Below are 18,804 nucleotides of genomic sequence, written 5' to 3'. Positions count from 1 at the left end.
AAGAAGCTTTGGGCCGACTCTTGGAACCTACAACCGACATTCAACAGTGATGAGCTTCTCTATGAAAACCTACCTCTTGCCTCAGTGGGGTATGAGAATTAATGATGACTTGAAAGGCGGCACCAAGAGCCTCGTTTCTCTGCCAAAGAAGACAGCGAGAACCACAACCACTTACTGTATGTGTTTCCTTTTGTACTACAATGTGTCTTCATTCCCCCAAAATCCCTGAACTGACAAATAAAATAAATATACTTACAAGTGAAAGTGCAGAACTGGGAAGACCCTAGAGACCAAAGAGAGAAACCTGTATTAAATGTTGTCCTTGATCTGAAAAGCAGCAAATTTAGCCGGTGTTGTAGTCAAGCCGACAACACTCAAGTGATTAGTGATTAAAGAGCATGAAGGAAACGTCTACATTGATTTAATTAAATGAGCTGGTAGTCCGTCACAATTCCAAAGAGTTTTGAAACGGTAAATGGAGTCAGATGTAAAATCATCATCTCTTTATTGACTGTATCAGTATTGCGCATTTTTTTAGTTTAAGTTCTCAAGTCCATTTTGAGACAAGTGTTCTGAAAAATCTTAAGACCCGAGTGCTACAATGCTGTTAGTCTCACATGCAGAAAGTCTTTGTCTCTTATTGTCAAAACAAATGTAGAACTCACTGGAGGTCCTGGTGGTCCACGAGGACCAGGAAATCCCTGAAAAAGCACACAAATGCATTAGAACATAAGACAATCAGGCCTTCTCTGTCGGAATAGACAACGATCATAAAGCGACAAGAGGTTAATAGTTACTCACCTTTGGTCCTTGCGAGCCCTGATGGAATTCAAAGAGATAAAGAAGTCAATATTCGTAAATGGACAATTCCACCATATAAGAACGAGACTGGAAGCAGAGCAGATATTATTCTATCGTGTACAATATAATGTCATCTTTGCGCCGCTAGTTCAGCACAGCCCTTTGTCTGCCGTCAGTTGTTAAGCTATTGAATTGAGCGTAGGCTCAGCAATCTTATTTCCACACAGCAAATCCTATTTGCAAACCCGCGTGTATGTTGGCGTGTGAATAATGCCGGCGCGTGATCACTCAACAAACTCAACTTCCAGAGGCTCGAGATGAGCACCCAGCCGACATGAATCGCGCTCGCGAATTCCGCCGCATCCATGTGTCACTGTGAGCGTAACAACAGACGCTGGAATTACAACAGGAAATGAAAAGTGCTGAGGGCAAAGCAGGCTGAGCAGTGAGCTGTCTCCATACTAAGTATCCTATTCTGTTCTCACAGTACAGAAAAGAGGATTCATCAAAAAAAGTACTACACACCGTCTCCCCCCGATTTCCTTTGTCACCCTGGGGTCCCTGATGGAGAGAAAGGAGACAGAGAATCACTCCATCACTGCCAAAAAAAGCAGAGGGAAGTCACATAAAGCGTGGCAGATAGGATGAGATATGAGCTACATACGGGATGACCGCTGGGGCCAATGATGCCGACGGGACCCAGAGCTCCCTCCATACCCTGGAAAGCGGTGGCATGTTAGTGACTGAGGCGGACACACAAGATGGAGCATCTGATGAAGCGGTGCTCATTTTTCATGGCAAGTGTGGCGTTTGGGAGAGTTTACGGCACTGGCGTTGACTGACACGCACCAAAGACAAATGTTACTAAAGTCGATTTTATCTTCATCTCACCCTTAAACCGCGCGGTCCTTTAGGTCCCTGTATCCCTGCTGGGCCAATGTCCCCGGTGGGTCCCTACAAACACACAGTTTTTATTTAATAACATAAAACCACAATTAATTCATGACCCTGGTTGACTTCTTTTGGCAACAAGTAGGAGTTGATATACTGACAAATTTCACCATCATGAAATAATCCTCTAATGGTCACTTGGTCCCGTTGTGGAACGGGAATGAAATGATGTGTATCATATAAGTTGTTGTGTGATTATAGCCGAAACGAGCCTCATGTGGCAAAGACTTCTTGTTATACCTTAGCAAATAAAGGCTTTGTAATAATAATAGTACCACAGCAACAAAAAAGATCAATTTTTGTAAAAGAAACAAAAAACAACAACCATAAACAACTTTAGAATGAAGTCAATACTGTTGCCATTACAGAAATACAGCCATTAAAAATACAGAGTTTCTGGAAGTTCAACTTAAACCTTTAATATACATTTTTGGCCCTTTTCCACTATGGTCCCAACTTGCCTCGCCTCACCATGGCACAGTTTAGGTTGGTTTAGGTTTAGGTTACAGAAATAGTACTTAGTCAACGTGGGCTGCCGTGACTAGTGACTTGTAAAGCAGTTGTTTTCAGTGGAACCGTGCTTGCGTTCCATGCTACAAACGGATCCGGTCCAGCCTACATCCAGGACATGATCAAAACCTACACCCCAGCCCGCCCACTCCGCTCTGCATCGACAAACCGGCTCGCTGCCCCCTCACTGAGAGGATCGCAGAGGCACTCGCAGAACTCGAGACTGTTCACTGTCCTCGCTCCCAAATGGTGGAACGATCTCCCCATCGACATCCGGACAGCTGAAAGCCTCCACATCTTCCGCCGCCGACTAAAACACATTTCTTCCGACTCTACCTCCACTAAGACAACAAAAAAAACAAAACTTGTACATCGCACTTATGACTAGCACTTCATAGTTTGATCTACTTGAAGCTCTTACTTACTTCTAGCTCTTATTTGTACCCAAATGTTTAAATGCACTTTTGTAAGTCGCATTAACCCACATTTTTAGGATTATTAAGTCTTTTTAACTGTTCTACAGTTCGGCTCGATTCTTGTGTTGACGTCTCTTCCTGTGAAGGCACTCATCGTCATGCATAGTACCTACTTAGCGCACTTGGAACCTCGCCAGAGCAGGTACTAAAAAAACTACCTGGTCGCAGTTATTATGCTAGAGGAAATGCCGAGGCGAGGGCGGTGGAATTGATTCTGAGCCTTTCAGAGTCTTTATTTCTACTTTTCGTTCTGGTATTTGCTCACATGAGTTGTCCTTTGCTTCATTATTAGAGCCATTATCACTTAGTGAACACTTACACAACGCTCATCTGCTCCACACTCCTGTTAAACTCTCAGTGTGGGAAAATATCCAGCATCATTCTCAGGGTTTTAAATGAAAGTGAAGCCTGCATTTTATTTTCAGCTGGCAGTAATTGAATGTGCAGACACGCTGCGAGTAAAGCAGAATTACGGTGTAGCAGATGTGATTCTGAGGCATGATAAATGAATACTTATAATAACCATAATGTAACAAAACCTCAAGACTCAAGCACTTCAACTCTAACCCATAAAAATAGACCATATTACAAATCTGGCCTCAGGATTAAGAAGTTGGACGGAAAAATAAGCTTTTAAGTGACTGACTGACATGATCTCATCATGTGAGTGGTGTTTGATGAGAACATACCTTTGGCCCAAATAGACCAAACACCCCTGGAAATCCTTTTTCTCCACTATCCCCCTGATACACAAAGAGAAGGGAACGTGTAGTTATCTTCATCCTCAGTGCACATGAAAACAAACAATGTTGTCATTGAAAGGATTATCACATATTTGACGTGTCAGTGCTCACTGGATGTCCTTTAGATCCTTGGTCTCCTTGTTTTCCTGGCGACCCCATCCCGCCGACGGAGCCTCTTTTTCCCGATGGACCAGTTTGACCCGAGAGACCCCTCTCTCCCTGGAAAACAGACACAAACCCACTTCAACTTCATCATCCTCAGACAGATAAATAAGTCGTGACTCAGTCGTTCTCTGGCTTCCATCCAGTGGACACTGTTGTGTTGTGGTGGGATTTAAAAGAAGTCAATATATCTTGATTTGAAAAAAAAAACAAAAACATTTTCTCACCCAGAATCTTGATACAGTGTTTCTAATAGCTTGTGGAACCAAAACAGATAACAGCAGCACTTGCCAATTCACCTCAAAAAGGATTGGAAGTGGGTTTATCAGTGTTATCTACAATCCAGTTTCAGTTTCATTTGAAGGCTCACATACATTTGTGCTTCTTCAAGAGTCTGTTGAGTCTTTTATTCACATCATATCAGCATCAAAGGCATATGGTTTCAGCCCTACTGCCCTGGTTGACTCCTGTTACTTCTTTATTAGTGAGTTTGATATCATCACCGACTATGAGATCATTTTTATATCATTATGCTGTTTCCTTTAATGTTCACCTACCTTTAGACACATGTTGGCATCAGCAATGGCATGAAGTAGAGCAATACTACATTTCTTTGGACCAGGGTCACTTATTATTATTTTCAATTACAATCAGAATGTGTGCTGCTGACAATGTGACATTCAACATGACATGAAGTCTTTGATTTATTCCCTTGACCATGTTGTGCTTGATGTGAATATTGATATTGTGCTTTTTTTGATTCCTTTTCTCCACTGATGTGGAAAAGGCAAAATAGCAAATCCTCCACATAACCACCATTTATTTATCATCTTGTTTTCCACGCTTATTTTATTTATAACAATCCTTAATAATGACTTATCGATTCACGGGCTTAGATCTGATGTCATGTTCCAAAACGTGTGTCCTGATCTCGTTTCTATTTGAAAAACACTCTGTGCTCATGCTTGAAAGTGGCATGTAAAATGAAGTTTGTTATTATAATATGATCAAATTTAGAATGCAACTGTACACTCTAACCACAGGCTGTTGGGCAAAAGCTGTCTGATACCACAAGTCCAATAGAAAAGCCCCCGTGTCTGTTTATATTGATGTAATATTGGTGAGCCCATGCAAATCAAGAATGCGCCAACTCCTGACTATCTTGCAACACGGATTACGCCACATTACTGCAGTGAGTATGTGGTCCTTTGAGAGTCGGTTTGAAGTCTTTGTGCCGACGTTGGCATTTGAGATCAGAAAGTGTTCCAAATATAAAGACAGCCTTACAGTGTCAGGGGAGGGAGCCTTAGCAGATTAAAGCTGTGTTGACAGTTTTCACTAGATGCACTGAAATCTGCTTGTTCTATAATTCAAAGATGAAGTTCTTTGTGAACGAGATCAAAAAACGTTCCTATTATGAGTTGGTCACCTTTGGTCCAAAGGAGCCTTGACTTCCAGGAAGCCCTGTCACACCAGCTTTACCCTGCGGCCCAGGTTTTCCAGGTAAGCCCACTTCTCCGTCTTCACCTTGCTCCCCCTAAAGACGAAATAAACAACAGGTAAACACAGCCACAGCTAATATTATTTGAAATTATAATTAGGAACAAAATAAAAAACCTTCACCTTCACTCCTTTGCTTCCATCTTTACCGGGCAGTCCGTCCATTCCAGGCAAACCCTCAAGGCCCTCCCTGCCCACACTCCCCTTTGAGCCAGGTGGACCCTCTGGACCCTTATGACAGATGACGAGATACATTTTATTTATTAATATCACAGAATTGTTCACTTGATTTTCAGATATTTCTGAATATAAAGGACAAGAAAAACATTCTACTCACTGGTGGTCCTTTGGTCCCAGGAGAGCCTGACACCCCCAACTTTCCTTTCTGACCCTGAAAAATAAATGAATGATATTCTATACTGCATTGACTGTTTCTAATACAGTAAAATCATGCGAATATTTAAGTCCTTACTTGATCACCTTTGGATCCTTTCAGCCCAGTTTGACCTTTAGGCCCAGGATGTCCCTAAAATGATCATTAGTGTTTAATTTGGATTGTGTTTGTGTTACTGAGTCAATACAGCATGTCAAGGGAAGTAAACGAGATACTTACAGGAAGCCCTGTGGCACCAGCGTCACCTCTCTTTCCGTCAAAACCCATGTGACCCTAGAAAGTGTAATTTTTCTGCAGTTCAGTGTATAGAACATTTATTAAATTGGATTGACTACAGACAACATGTCTGATTATTCTGGTTTTATTTCACTTACAAGGTGTCCAGGGTCTCCAGGCTCTCCTCTCGCTCCTCTGTCTCCAGGAGGACCCTGGATTTATATAAAAATAAATCAATTAAAGGTGCAGTAGACAGGAAAGCTCGAGAAATACACGGGGAAAAAAAACACGGTACATAACGAGCGAATGCTATTCCCATCATCATTTTGGATGTGGAAAAAAAGTGAACTTGTGCCGTTTAAAAAGTTGTAATTTTTTTCACAAAACCTCGTCCAAGTGAGCACAAGAAAAACATGGTGAAAGCAAGACTTTGACACATTTGATTTCGTTTGGTGACTTGTTTTGCTTTCACTTTTAGGTCTGTGAAACAGAGGAAGCTCATTTCAGGCCCAGTAATTCATACATACTGTAAATGGAACAAATGGAACAAGGAAGTACGATATTAATGTCAATCTGACACAAGGAAATGCTCTAACGCTGTTTTCATTTCCAGTGTATAATATGCACACTAGGAAATGGGTTATATCACTCAGCAAATAACAAACAAACAGCTGCTATTTGGTTCTAGACTTCACTTGAGACAGAAAAGGCTCCAGTGTCATGCATATTTCTACAACCCTGTCAATCAAAAAGTGGTTCTGCGAGAGGTTGAGACTGTCCTCCAATAAAACGTGCATATAGGTCGTATGCAGGAATTACGACCTATATTTACGTTTTCAAAACATGCGCCCCTAGCGGTTGTATACATAACAGCAACCACTTCCGCGTAGACGCTGTATCTAGTGGCTTCGCCGTTGTCGGCACCGGCAGTCGCCGGAGTGCGGTCGACCATGGTTCGGTCCCAAACTATACCACCTTTTTAATATTTTTTTAAATTTTTACTACCTAACCCTGTCTTTTTTGCCCTAACCCTACCCTCAGTAACATCTGTGCATATTCGAGTTGGAAAATACTACCTTTACGTGGCATTCAGGGGTTTGAAAAAAACGACCCACAGTCACGTTTTCGACCTAAACGACCTATATGTACGTTTCAGTTGGAGGGAGAGGTTCTGCCCAGGTTCAGCTAAGTTTCCTGGACTCACCACGATGAAATAAACCTATTCTGTGCCGTATTATAGAGTTTTAATTAAAAGCTGACCTTCTACTGGTTTTACAATCATGGATAGATCACACGAAGTACAGGTCTGAACCACTGTGTCCTGAATCCATCCTTAGATCTGGTCATAGAAACAGACGCATGTGGCTACATTCATGAGCTGCATGAACACAATCTGTCTTCGGGGTGGATTACCGACCGCTCCTCTGACCTGCTGTGGTTTCACACGGTGCTTTTACTCTATCAGTGTGCAAACATCGATGCATTTATGTTAATTTAATTTATTCTGTTATTTTTCGCCGTTTTTCTGTCACCCACCCACACACACACTCACACACACACACACACACACACAGACACACAGAGAGCAGACACATCAGTACAATTAGACCCATTAAAAACACTATTTTATTCCTACAGTTCAATCATATGTGGTCACAGGGGAAGCATCCAGGGTGCATTTTATTCTATTCTATTCTCTCCACAAGCAATCAGATCACAGAGGTCCAGGTCTGAATTGGGCCTAGTTCTCTCCCGAATCAGTTGATTTACATTATGCTAAAAGGCTATAATGGAATAATTGACTACCCTAGCTTTAAACAATCCCAACACACCTCAAATAACAACAAAATAATTGGTACATGTAAGAAACTCACTCTGTCACCTTGGGGACCGAGAGGACCTTCAGCTTTGCTGTCGTCTCCCTGTTCGCCCTAAATAGGCAACAAAAGAACAGACAAACAACCACAATCAATGGCATTTCCCCCCAAAACCCAACAGTCTGTGTGAAATCAGTGTTTGAAAGAGTCAGATGTAACAACTGCATGTTCGTTCTAAATGAATGGCGAAGCCATTACATGTGCTATTACCCTCGATGATCCCATTTCACATAATGGTGCTAATGTTTGTTCCAGAGTCTGTATGGAATTCATTAAGCAACGGCCACAAATGTGGGTATGATTTTTCTTTTAATAGTCATGTGTTGTCCATGTGTTGAATAAAGAGAAGAAGAGCCCAGTAGGCATCTAAACGTGGGAGGATAATTAGGAGCCGAGCACAAACTGACATTTTCATGGATGGAAATTAGCATATTGTGACAACAGTACCTGTAACAAACCTGGGTTATGAATATTCTGACCCGCACTACATTTTAGGGCCATGATAACCTGGAGTTCTCCACTAAAAATCATACATTTTACAATGTCCTGCGAAATAGCCAATTAATTTAATTAATATCAGGCAACACCGCCATTATTTTCAGGATACTGGCAACGAGAATATAACAAACGTCCAGATGGTTCCTGCCCGGGGATTTAAAACAAAAAAAAGAAAAAAGGGGGGAAAAAAAGAGCACTTTCAATAAACGCTGATGCAGTGTGTTCTCGCATGTGCTGCTCCTGTCACATAAACACACATTCTGCTGCTAATATCCCCAAAATAATAACCACAGGAGTCCAGGTGCTCAGCTAATTATATACGTTTGACAGCACTTAGTTAATTGGAAAGTTCCTAGTTCCTATCATTGATCAAATTAGGGGTGAGCGGACAACACAGACAGAGGAGGCACTAATTAGGGAGATAACTGAAGTCTCGGCGCATCAAAGACCATGTGACCATACAGTCAAATCACAATCAGACTGCGGGATTACGAACAGGAAGTCATTTTATGGAATGTACCTTTTCACCTTTTGGCCCAGGAGGCCCCAGTGGGCCCTGTGGTCCCATGTGACCCTATGACAAAAAACAATGAATAGAAATGTCAGGATTGTATGTTTGCAGTGTCACATCACTTCTTCTTCTGGTGCCATGAAAAGTCAAGTCAATACATGGTTATATGTTTCAAGATTCAAGATTCAAGATTCAAAGTGTTTATTGTCATATGCACAGTAAAGAAACACGTTTCCCTGTACAATGAAATTCTTACTTTGCTGTCCACTCAAAAACACCAGCATAAAGTAAAAAGTAAAAAAGAGATGCTTTTGTAAAAAAAAGTATAAATATACAAAATTTCAACGACAGTTCTAAATCTGTAATACTTAAGTACTGATGAATCTGTTCAAACACACTGAAGCCAACAACTATTCACTCTATTCAACATAAAAACCCCATGTAGAAACCCTTCTTCGAATCATGTCTTTTTGCTGCAAGGCAACAGTGCTCGCCACTACACCACCACGTGGTCCATTTAGCCTGCTGTATTTTTAAAAAATCAAAACATCAATATTTGGCACCAGCATATAGACAATGATATATTGCTGTATAGATGTTTTGTCCCACCCCTAAAGGTAAATGGTTTAATTACCAAACATCCTGTACTGCATCATCATTAATAGCATATAGTGAGAGGCGTATATTGTATACGACATTATGTTATTAATAATAATATGCTGTCAAATGTTTTGTCCTTACGTTTTTCTATCCTTGTTTTTAATCTCAACGTATTACAAGAATTTCCTTGGTCTGGCATCAGTAACATCTCACTAATGTAAAAAACAAGATTCCTAAAACAAGTTCGAAGCCCTTGAGGGTCACAGTTTATAACATCTCAATAAATGACAGCAGAGTAGAGTTTTGAAAGTGTTGAACCTGCAAGAAGAATATAGCATTCAAAAAATTGCTTACCTCATAACCTGATATACCTGGATTTCCTTGTTGGCCTGTTCTCCCTGGAGCGCCCTAGGGAAATATGTAGATATATATATTTAGCCGTCATCCACAAACAACTAATTAAGTCCACCTAAGAACTTACCACTGGCCCGACGCTACCTCTCGCTCCTTTTGGACCGATCAACCCCATTTCTCCGTGGTCGCCGACTGGCCCTTTCTCTCCCAGGTCGCCTTGGTGGCCCTTGATCCCCTGGAGAGAGAGAGAGATAGGGAGAGATAGGGAGAGATAGGGAGAGGGCATCATTGTACAGGTTAACAGAGAGTCCACAAACTATAGCGTCAGCTGTGTTGTTTGACGGTCTAAGAGTCGACTTGACGAGAGCCTTGACTGTCATGCTAAAGGAGGTTAGCGACCTCGCTCGTTACATCAGATAGCTTTTCAACACCCTGACAAGATTTCAGAATACAAACAAGTTGATTTAAGCCTCAATAAAGTGAATCGACGTACCTTTTCTCCAGGTTTTCCTGTTTCACCCATTTTGCCAGGTTTCCCCTCCTGGCCCTATGTAAAGAAAATTGACTGGGACTGTAAGTGGAAAAAAAGAGCTGCCTTTTTATTGGAACTGAATGAAATTTAGAGTTGGCTGCCGGAACACTCACCCTTACACCCACCAGTCCAGGGGGCCCGGGAGGTCCTTCCTTTCCTTTCAGGCCGATTTCACCCCTGTCTCCCTTTGCACCCTCTAAACCAGCGTCTCCCTTTTCACCCTGAGAAATTAAAAAAAAGTCCAAGTGAAAGGAAAATAAACTGGGTCATCCTCAGTCTGGAATAACCTGCCCAGCAATCTCTGATCAATTACCCTTTTCCGGTTAATTTAACCTCTCTCTCTCTTAATTTATCTTCAATCAGCTCATACACATAGTTCTGTGTCCATATGATAGTCAGCTAGAAGTGGACTCGCTCCTATGAACATCTCTGTCATTGTACTTTCTGACCACATGCACTTTTGTTACCTTAAAAGTGAATTAACTTGACGTTCAAACTGTGTGTTATTGTATAATCCATAGCCTATGTTAATTTATATATTCATTTATATAGCAATTTTGGATCTACGACGGCGTATTAGCGCCAAACTGAAGAAAATCTTTTGAGAATAAAACCGTTATATTATGAGAATAAAGTCATAATATTATTAGAATAAAGTCCTAATCTTTTGAGAATAAAATCATAATAATACGAGAATAAAGTTGTAATATTTTGAGAATAAAGTCGTAATCTTTCGAGAATAAAGTCATAATATTACGAGATAAAAGTAATAATTTTACGTGGTTAAAGCCATAATATTACTTTTAATTATGTTTAATTGAAAAGACAGTTTTACAATTTCAATATGTTATCACACCAGAATCTTTCAGGATTTTAGCACTGACTGAAATATCTAATCATTTCAACCTTGTCCTTAGTTAATGTGTCATGAAGGCATGTGTTATTTACCGATGTTTTTGATAGCTTCATTGACGTATTTATTATTTCACCAATTCTATTCTCACAAAAATACTCGTGCTAAAACAAATCAGGACGCTTGCCTCGGGTTCACAACCCGGTCGGAACAAGGGCCTCTCTGCATGGAGTTTGCATGTTCTCCCCGTGTGTGAGTGGGTTTTCTGCGGGTTCTCCAGTTTCCTCCCCTCCCACAGTCCAAAAACATGCAGATTTGGGGATTAGGTAAATTGGACACTCTAAATCAGGGGTGTCAGACTCATTTTAGTTCAGGGGCCACATACAGCACATTTTTATCTCAAGTGGGCCGTATCAGAAAACTAATAGCATAATTACCTATAAACAAGAAGAACTCCAAATGTTTCCCTTTGCTTTACATTTAATGAAGAAACATATTATGAACAACCTGAGATTTCTTGAGAAAAATAAGTGCAATTTCAACAATATTATGCCTAAGTTTACCATTCACACATGTGCATTGCAACTTACAACCTGCTGTACTATTATAATTGATTGTGTTTTGTAGGATACATGAAATATGATTATGTTATGACACTCTCAGTTTGACTTCTCTTTCAGTTTCTCTTTCTCTACCACCTCTTTCTCTCTGTTTTCTCTCGCTCTGTGTCTCAACACTTGCCAGACAGTAAGGCTCCTAAAATAGCCCCTCTATCTGTTTCCACCAGGCATCAAAACAATGCAGCTCCAACAGCACAAAAGGGCAATATCTCACAAACAGTACTCATCGTTCTGTAATTACAATCAACCGCCACGACAAACAGGCAAGCGTTCATAGCGTTCACAGACAAACAGCTTTAGGATAGAAATAAATATTGAAATCAGTGCGATCATGAGCCAAAGCCTTGACATTATTTTCATTGAGCCTCAAAAACAGGATTTTTAAATTATGCATATCTCCCTCGCTTTTCATTTACAGTTTAAAATGTCTTTTTCATACTTGCCTTGGCCCCATCTGATCCGCTCTGTCCAGCCTCCCCATCAATCCCTGGCTCACCCTGACAGAAACATAAATAAATAAAACTGTTATATTTATTATGCAACCATGTCAAAGGGACAGTACTGACAGAGAGCAAAAACACATGTACCATGTGCATATGAAAAGAATAAAGAATCATAGGAACAAGGATGCACCGATTGTGATTGTGTTAAGTCACATTTAAGCTGAATGATAATTGAAGGAGAGTTTGTTTTATTTTTGTAAAGTAACACAATAACACTTAAGAGGTGGAATCACAGAGTAACTCGGGTTTGATCATCCCCGAGATAAGTGCCACCTCGAGTAGTTATTAAGTAGTGACGCTGATGAGTCAAATGGAATGTCTGTTTACAGCGCCATATTTTTTACCCTTAGAACACGGAGCATTCCGGCTGCTTTTTCTTTCCATTACTATGTTAAACATACAGTATATACAGAGGCCAGAAGAATGTGCAATATAGGGTCTTAAATGCTTTTTTTCAACACTACATAAAGGAAATATTTTTCCTTTTTCACCAACTATATAAACACACCTGAGTAAAAAGTACTCATGATGTTTAACACCAGATTGAATTTGTGAAATTTGGGAACACAGTTCAAAGTTCACCTGGCTCATCTATTATGTGACTTCGGCACAATTATTGCTCCTTTATATCACAATAAAAATGTGATATAAAACGAATCATAACTTTGACTCAACACAAAGCACCTGAGCACCGATGTAGCTACGATTGTATCTCATGAGTGGATAATGACATATTGCTATATTGATACTTTGTCCCACCTCTAATCACACCTTTTGAATAATCACACCTCAAAAAGAAACGTATGAAATGACCTATAATGATCAATTAAAATAGTCCAAATACCTTTTCATTACACATAATCCAGATAAACTAAAATGATTCAAATTATTCAAAGTTACACTGAATGAGAGAAGAACACATGATACTCACTCTCTGGCCAATCAAACCCTGTTCACCGATGTTGCCGGGTAAACCAGTGTCACCCTGTGAAGCAAGAAAAAAATGATGATGTTGATGCAAATGGTGATCAAGCAACTTTGTTATTTTTAAGATATTGGTTATTTTTTAACCAATATCCCATCATTTGATCAAATGCACAACAACAGTTAGAAAACTGGACTAGACACTACCCACATTCCCATAACCATTTACTATGACATCTCATAGGACCAATATTTCAATCAGTGACAATTTCTGCAATATATCGTCAATGTCACCTTCTCCCCAGTTTCACCAGGCAGTCCTCTCTCTCCGGCCTTGCCCAGTGGACCCTGTCAGAGGGAGCCACAGCGTTTAGCTTTCATTTCTAATAAAAAAGTCAGTAAGAGTTCTGACACTAGCTGTTTCATTAAACTAACCATTGGTCCCATATCCCCCAGAGGCCCCATCGTTCCTGGTGGCCCTGCTGGTCCCTGTGGAAACAAAATAAAGACATCAAAAAAAGGTTAAGGGAACTTCTTCATCTTGGTGAAACAACTCCAGTAAAGTGACAGTAAAGGAGGAAAATTGTGATGACGAGATCAGGACCAGATGGGGAGTGTGGATTTGAGAAGATAAGTTAATCTGCACGAGTTAAGAGCTCCCAAAACACAGACCCACAGCTTCTGTAAGTGAGGGAAACAGGCCTGCTGTTATCAAGTCACATTCAGGCCACGGTGCAGCTGCCTCTCCTGGAAGGAGTTGGCGTAAATCAAATGGTCTCAGAGTCACTCCTCCTCTGCGTGAGTGTGTCAGCCAAAATAAAAAGAAAAGGCGATGTGTTTGTTCAGGGCGTCTTGTAGTGAATATAAGATGTCAAAGTGGAAGTTCACAGTTTACAGTATGTGCAAGGGCAAAAAGACGGGAGCAGAATAGATGTTGCGGAGCCACACAGCAACTTAATATGTTTACATAGTTGAACTGGAGTGATTTTTTATTTTAATTCAAAATTAACTTACAGGATCTCCCGGAAATCCTTTGGCTCCTGGAGGCCCTGAAGATCCTTGACATCCCTGAAAGTAATAATCAGTCATAACACACACACACCACAGGCAATCGTGCACATGCAATTGTTTAAATGCAGAAAACACTCACTGGAGAAACAGTGCATCGCACAGATTTCACCAAAATCCATTACCGTGTAGTCACTTACTGGAAATCCCTTAGGCCCAGCTTCACCCGGCTCACCAAGTTTCCCCTGCAGCGAGACAACAAAAACAGTCACACTTGTTATAGCAGTGGTGGTTCAGACTTGTCTTCTGGGGAACCCAATGACCTATCTTTGACCTGGTGTTACTGAGCCACAATTCCATTGTAACATTTCAGCATCGTGTAAATCACATCATCTGAACGAGAACTGGACTTTCGCAGTTCATCAAAGCTCTTGGAAAAATCTGGCACAGGATGAGAGACTCTGACCAATCAAAGAGAGAGAGAGAGAGAGGGAGCTCCTTTTGGCCGTTCTAATAAGCAGACGCTCATACTCATCCCTTTGATGAAATGTAGCCATTCCAGCATTGTTAACAACTGACCTAAGCTGCAAAGCAACCTTTAGAAAAAAAAAAAAAAAGATTCAAAAACACAGTTATGCTCATGACAGAGAGCCAAGATCCCAAAACTTGAATTGAACAACCTGGGGCGTGAGACTGAGCGATCCCGCTTTTAAAGCTAGGGCCTGCAAATTTCTATTTTATTTGTCATCATGATAGCCATTAACAAATAAAGCTGTCGGCTGGAGCCCTTACATGCTGGCGTACCTGTTAGTAAACAACCTGCCTACCTGCACACACCCTGCCCTTGCACATCGCAACACGCGACTGGAGTCTTCTCAACAAGCAGGAGAGGCATACACCCACTGAAGCAGAGACGGCCTGAATTTAGTGAGCAAGTCACAGCACAAATGGCAGAGAAAGTGGAGCCAAAATTCACAGTTGCACTACAAGGAAAACGTCTTCCATCGTCATGGGGGCGAAGCTTTTGTGAGCAGGACAATGGGAGGGGATGGAATATAGGGCTACTTGTTATTCTTAGTGTTTCCTGACTTACCTGCCCTAGGGTTAATAAAGATCTGGAAGCATGTTTTTCAAACATATCACAGTGAAGCCACACTCCTTTACGATTTAGATGTATCGTACTTGATGTGTGAGAACAAGCACGTACTTTATATACAAGTGGAATCATATTTACGCAAAGATGCTTCGGGGAGGAGCTACATGTGGGCCAAGAGAAAGTGTTCTTAATTAGGACAAAAGTCCCAACATCACACTCTTCTGCTTTTTTCTGCAGGAGAGGACGTGGCCAAACGCACTGCTGCTGATACTGCTAACAATGTCATTATGGTATCGAAAAGTAAAGAAGCCGGATTTCCCGTACCATCTCTCCTGCGAGGCCCAATTTCCCTGGTGGACCATCGGGGCCCTGCAAAGAAAACATCCAAATCAGGTAACTCGGATTTCAAAAACAATAACAACCTACAATTAAATTGTTCCCAACAGTGAAGCACTACCAGCAGCATTAATTATTAGCAATATTTCAGGACTCTGATTCGGTGTTCTTGTTGTTAGAATGGTAGTTATCCAGTCCTTGTTTGGATGTTAAAAATAGTTCATAATTGCAGACTGCTGAGCAAAGCTGTTCTGAAACGTCCTCATGATTCCTGTTACAAAACTTTTTGTTTATCCTTGCTTTCCGTGGGATCAATTTGATGCCTGCCACTGGGAAGCTTAAGGCCACACGTGTTAAGTCACACTATCAGCAATCAGACGCAAACTTGTGCTCAACAAAAGGCTCTGGAAATGTTAACTGTGGTGAACTTTGACTTTTTTTTTACCATATGCTCACCTTTATTCCCAGAGACCCTTTCTCTCCCACTGGGCCATCAGGACCCCTCGGACCCTAAACAGAGAAGTCAAAGTTGACACTGATGAATAGTTAGTGGAAAAGTGGTCCTTTGATAGATGTTGTTTAAAGTCGATGAATTCATTTAGTGAAGCCTGGAGGGCAGTTCCCTTGGTTTTTATAGAGTATACAGTGCTGTGGTTTAAGTCACACTGGAGAGATCTAAGATTGTGGCTGGTTTGCAGATATTTGGAATAATACTTTGTGAATAAACTCCACACTGTGGCCCTAATAAAGAAACATCATTAATTAGGGAATTATAATTACGGAAAAACAAAACTGATTGAAACTGATTCATCACGAGTATGAGGATTCAAATGGAGCGCCCTAGAGTTGTAGTTCTAAGTTGTCAACTCATTATAACTCATCATGTCCAGTGGTTGTGAATTGCCCTTAATGTAATTACTAAGTAAAAAGGTATTTAATCCTCCTAGTCTGAAATCTATTAAATGTTGCATTTGTTGTTTTGAAGGAGCTGTAAAAAAAAAAAAAATTCAGAGAATTAAATGCCTTAATTACATCACTGTCATGACCCAGGTTTGTGTTTTCCCTTTCCGTGAGTGTGTGTGTCTACGTGTGAGTGTGTGTGATAGGTTGAAGGTGTGCATGATAGACTGCACGAGATGTGCGATGAGCGTCTATGTGGATCCTGGGACCTGATTGGTTCTGCATAAGAACCACTCACAGCCAGGCTGCCAGCAGGCATCTGGTGCCTCTTTTAATACACCGGTGAAATGGTCTGTTTAATGTGTTGCTGGTGGTTTCTTGGGACGTGGGAAGAAGGAGTCTCCTCATTCGTGTTTTGGATCAGGTTTTCCTCAAGTCCTGGTCATAACAACTGGGGGCTGGTTCAGGATATGAACCTCTCGCACCCCAAGCGAGAATCTTACCCCTTGCCCTGTCTCGTTACCATTTGTTTCCTCAGTTTTTCCATCTTTCAAAGTTAGTTTGAACTTTTTTATGATGCTTTGTAGTTTGGTGGCTTTGTCTTATTTAGCTGCAATAAATACTTGGTCTACAGGATTAAGTCACGCCGCAGATTGGTGGATGTGACCTCCCAGTTAAGGCCTGTACATACTCCACAAGCACAGAGAAATGGGTTCTTTCTCCCAGGGCTGTGAGAAAAGAATGACATCATTATTTCTATTGTGTGATTGGCCAGAAATGTGAGGCCGGTGTGGTTAAGGCGGAAATGTTGTCATTCCTATGAGGACTTCCCAGGAGTTCTGCACTTGAGTTTTTCGTGAAGTATGAAATGTGCTTGCCACCTCGAGAAAGACGACACATTTCTCTGTTCTTGCAGAGTACGTACAGACCTGTTTTCAGTCCGTTTGTTGCATCGCAGTAACTTGTTTCTGGTCCAAGACCACAGTGTCCACTTTGTTCTGTAGCAGTAGCAGTTCACAGCATGATGCTGTGGCAGCAACTTTATAGTTTGACCCATTTGGTTTGTGGCTGTTGCATTCCACTTCGTGTTTCTGTTTTGATATTTGAAAGTTGTTTCAATATTTCTTGAGGTGAGAAATGTTACGATTAAGGAGTCGTGCTTTCCCTTTCCTTGTGTGTGTGTGTGTGTGTGTGTGTGTGAGTTTGTAAAGGGGTTGCAGGTGTGCAGACTTGATTGAATGAGGTGGGTGAGTGTCTCAGTGGATCCTGGGAGCTGATTGGTCCTGCACAGGAGTAAAAGAGGCTCATAGCTGCAGAGGACTTCACTTGAACCTCTTACAGGCAGACGTGATGTCAACACAGACATCACGGCTTGTTTTGATTGATTAGATTAGAATAGATTAGATTTGACTGTATTGATGCCACACTGGGGAAATTTGGGTGCACTACACGATGACATTGAAATAAGCAATATAAAATATACTAATGCGAAAAATAAAAAGTGCAATAAAAATACAATAAGTGAAGCATGGAGGCGGGACGGTATGCAAAAAAGTTGTTAGAGATATCAAGAAGTACTGTGTGTGTGTGTGTGTGTGCACACACTCTTAGACAGAGACACAGACTCTTATAAATTAAAAAAAACAAATTTTTATAGACTTGCCTTTATGCAATGCCGTCTTTTTATCCTTTTATCTCATTGCTTTTCTTTCTTTGCAATAAGCTAATAGTTATTTCCTCTAACGCATCTCCCCCTTTTTCCATACCATGATGTGTAAATATGGCCATTATTATTATTGTGTGTATTTTTATATGAGTATGTCAAAGCACTTTGTAAATTGCTGTTTTTAAAGGTGCTATACAAATAAAGCTTTACTTCCTTCCTTCCTTCCTTATTGCATGTGTTGTCAGGTGAGAGAGAGGGAGCGACACAGCTGTTTGTGTGTGTCTGTTATCATTTGTTGGAGAAGTAAATGGATCACTCCTACCTCAGTTACTTCTTCAGCTAAGCCCAGAGTTTTGCTGAGCCTAGTTTTCATATACCAGTCTTGCAGTACATGAAAAATTCATATCATAAAATAAAATAAAATAACCTTTTTTTTGGTATGAACCCATATATCACCCAGCACACTACTCAAGACATACTTACTCACCCTAATGCCTTTAGGACCTCTGATGCCTATGGGTCCACGTGAACCAGGAGGCCCCTGAAAGTGTGTGAAGAAATATTGTTCACTAAGATATGATAAACAGGTCTCCTTTAACCTTTAACAGCAGCAAGTTATTTAATAACATTTCAACCACTCAAGCCAAGAACTATACAGACCAAGAGAATAGCAATAAATGGAAATATCCCATAATTATTATGGGCTACTGTATATTTGTAAATATGTGTTTTATAAACTGCAATTATCATTGTATGATCTCAAATGAATTGTC

General features: G+C 40.8%; 1 protein-coding gene across 3 annotated transcripts in view; it reads right to left on the bottom strand.

The window, feature by feature from the left end:
• col27a1b (collagen, type XXVII, alpha 1b) overlaps window positions 1-18,804 on the bottom strand; it is a 69,807-nt gene that overhangs the window by 5,274 nt on the left and 45,729 nt on the right. For 2 of the 3 annotated variants that reach the window (XM_044026742.1, XM_044026743.1), the window contains 30 exons: window positions 18,519-18,572; window positions 15,922-15,975; window positions 15,454-15,498; window positions 14,219-14,278; window positions 14,040-14,093; window positions 13,461-13,514; window positions 13,320-13,373; window positions 13,033-13,086; window positions 12,042-12,095; window positions 10,239-10,346; window positions 10,087-10,140; window positions 9,721-9,828; window positions 9,594-9,647; window positions 8,649-8,702; window positions 7,628-7,684; window positions 5,912-5,965; window positions 5,757-5,810; window positions 5,616-5,669; window positions 5,481-5,534; window positions 5,267-5,374; window positions 5,073-5,180; window positions 3,593-3,700; window positions 3,428-3,481; window positions 1,693-1,755; window positions 1,466-1,519; window positions 1,327-1,362; window positions 802-819; window positions 666-701; window positions 257-283; window positions 74-139 (listed from right to left, as the gene is read on the bottom strand). In XM_044026742.1, the coding sequence (XP_043882677.1) occupies window positions 74-139; window positions 257-283; window positions 666-701; window positions 802-819; window positions 1,327-1,362; window positions 1,466-1,519; window positions 1,693-1,755; window positions 3,428-3,481; window positions 3,593-3,700; window positions 5,073-5,180; window positions 5,267-5,374; window positions 5,481-5,534; window positions 5,616-5,669; window positions 5,757-5,810; window positions 5,912-5,965; window positions 7,628-7,684; window positions 8,649-8,702; window positions 9,594-9,647; window positions 9,721-9,828; window positions 10,087-10,140; window positions 10,239-10,346; window positions 12,042-12,095; window positions 13,033-13,086; window positions 13,320-13,373; window positions 13,461-13,514; window positions 14,040-14,093; window positions 14,219-14,278; window positions 15,454-15,498; window positions 15,922-15,975; window positions 18,519-18,572 (1,812 nt within the window). The remainder of the gene's footprint in view (window positions 1-73; window positions 140-256; window positions 284-665; window positions 702-801; window positions 820-1,326; window positions 1,363-1,465; window positions 1,520-1,692; window positions 1,756-3,427; window positions 3,482-3,592; window positions 3,701-5,072; window positions 5,181-5,266; window positions 5,375-5,480; window positions 5,535-5,615; window positions 5,670-5,756; window positions 5,811-5,911; window positions 5,966-7,627; window positions 7,685-8,648; window positions 8,703-9,593; window positions 9,648-9,720; window positions 9,829-10,086; window positions 10,141-10,238; window positions 10,347-12,041; window positions 12,096-13,032; window positions 13,087-13,319; window positions 13,374-13,460; window positions 13,515-14,039; window positions 14,094-14,218; window positions 14,279-15,453; window positions 15,499-15,921; window positions 15,976-18,518; window positions 18,573-18,804) is intronic. The other variant, XM_044026744.1, reaches the window with a different exon arrangement.

Source organism: Solea senegalensis, linkage group LG5 (assembly GCF_019176455.1).
Source record: "Solea senegalensis isolate Sse05_10M linkage group LG5, IFAPA_SoseM_1, whole genome shotgun sequence".
NCBI lineage: Eukaryota > Metazoa > Chordata > Actinopteri > Pleuronectiformes > Soleidae > Solea > Solea senegalensis.
This window is presented reverse-complemented; position numbering and strand designations above follow the sequence as displayed.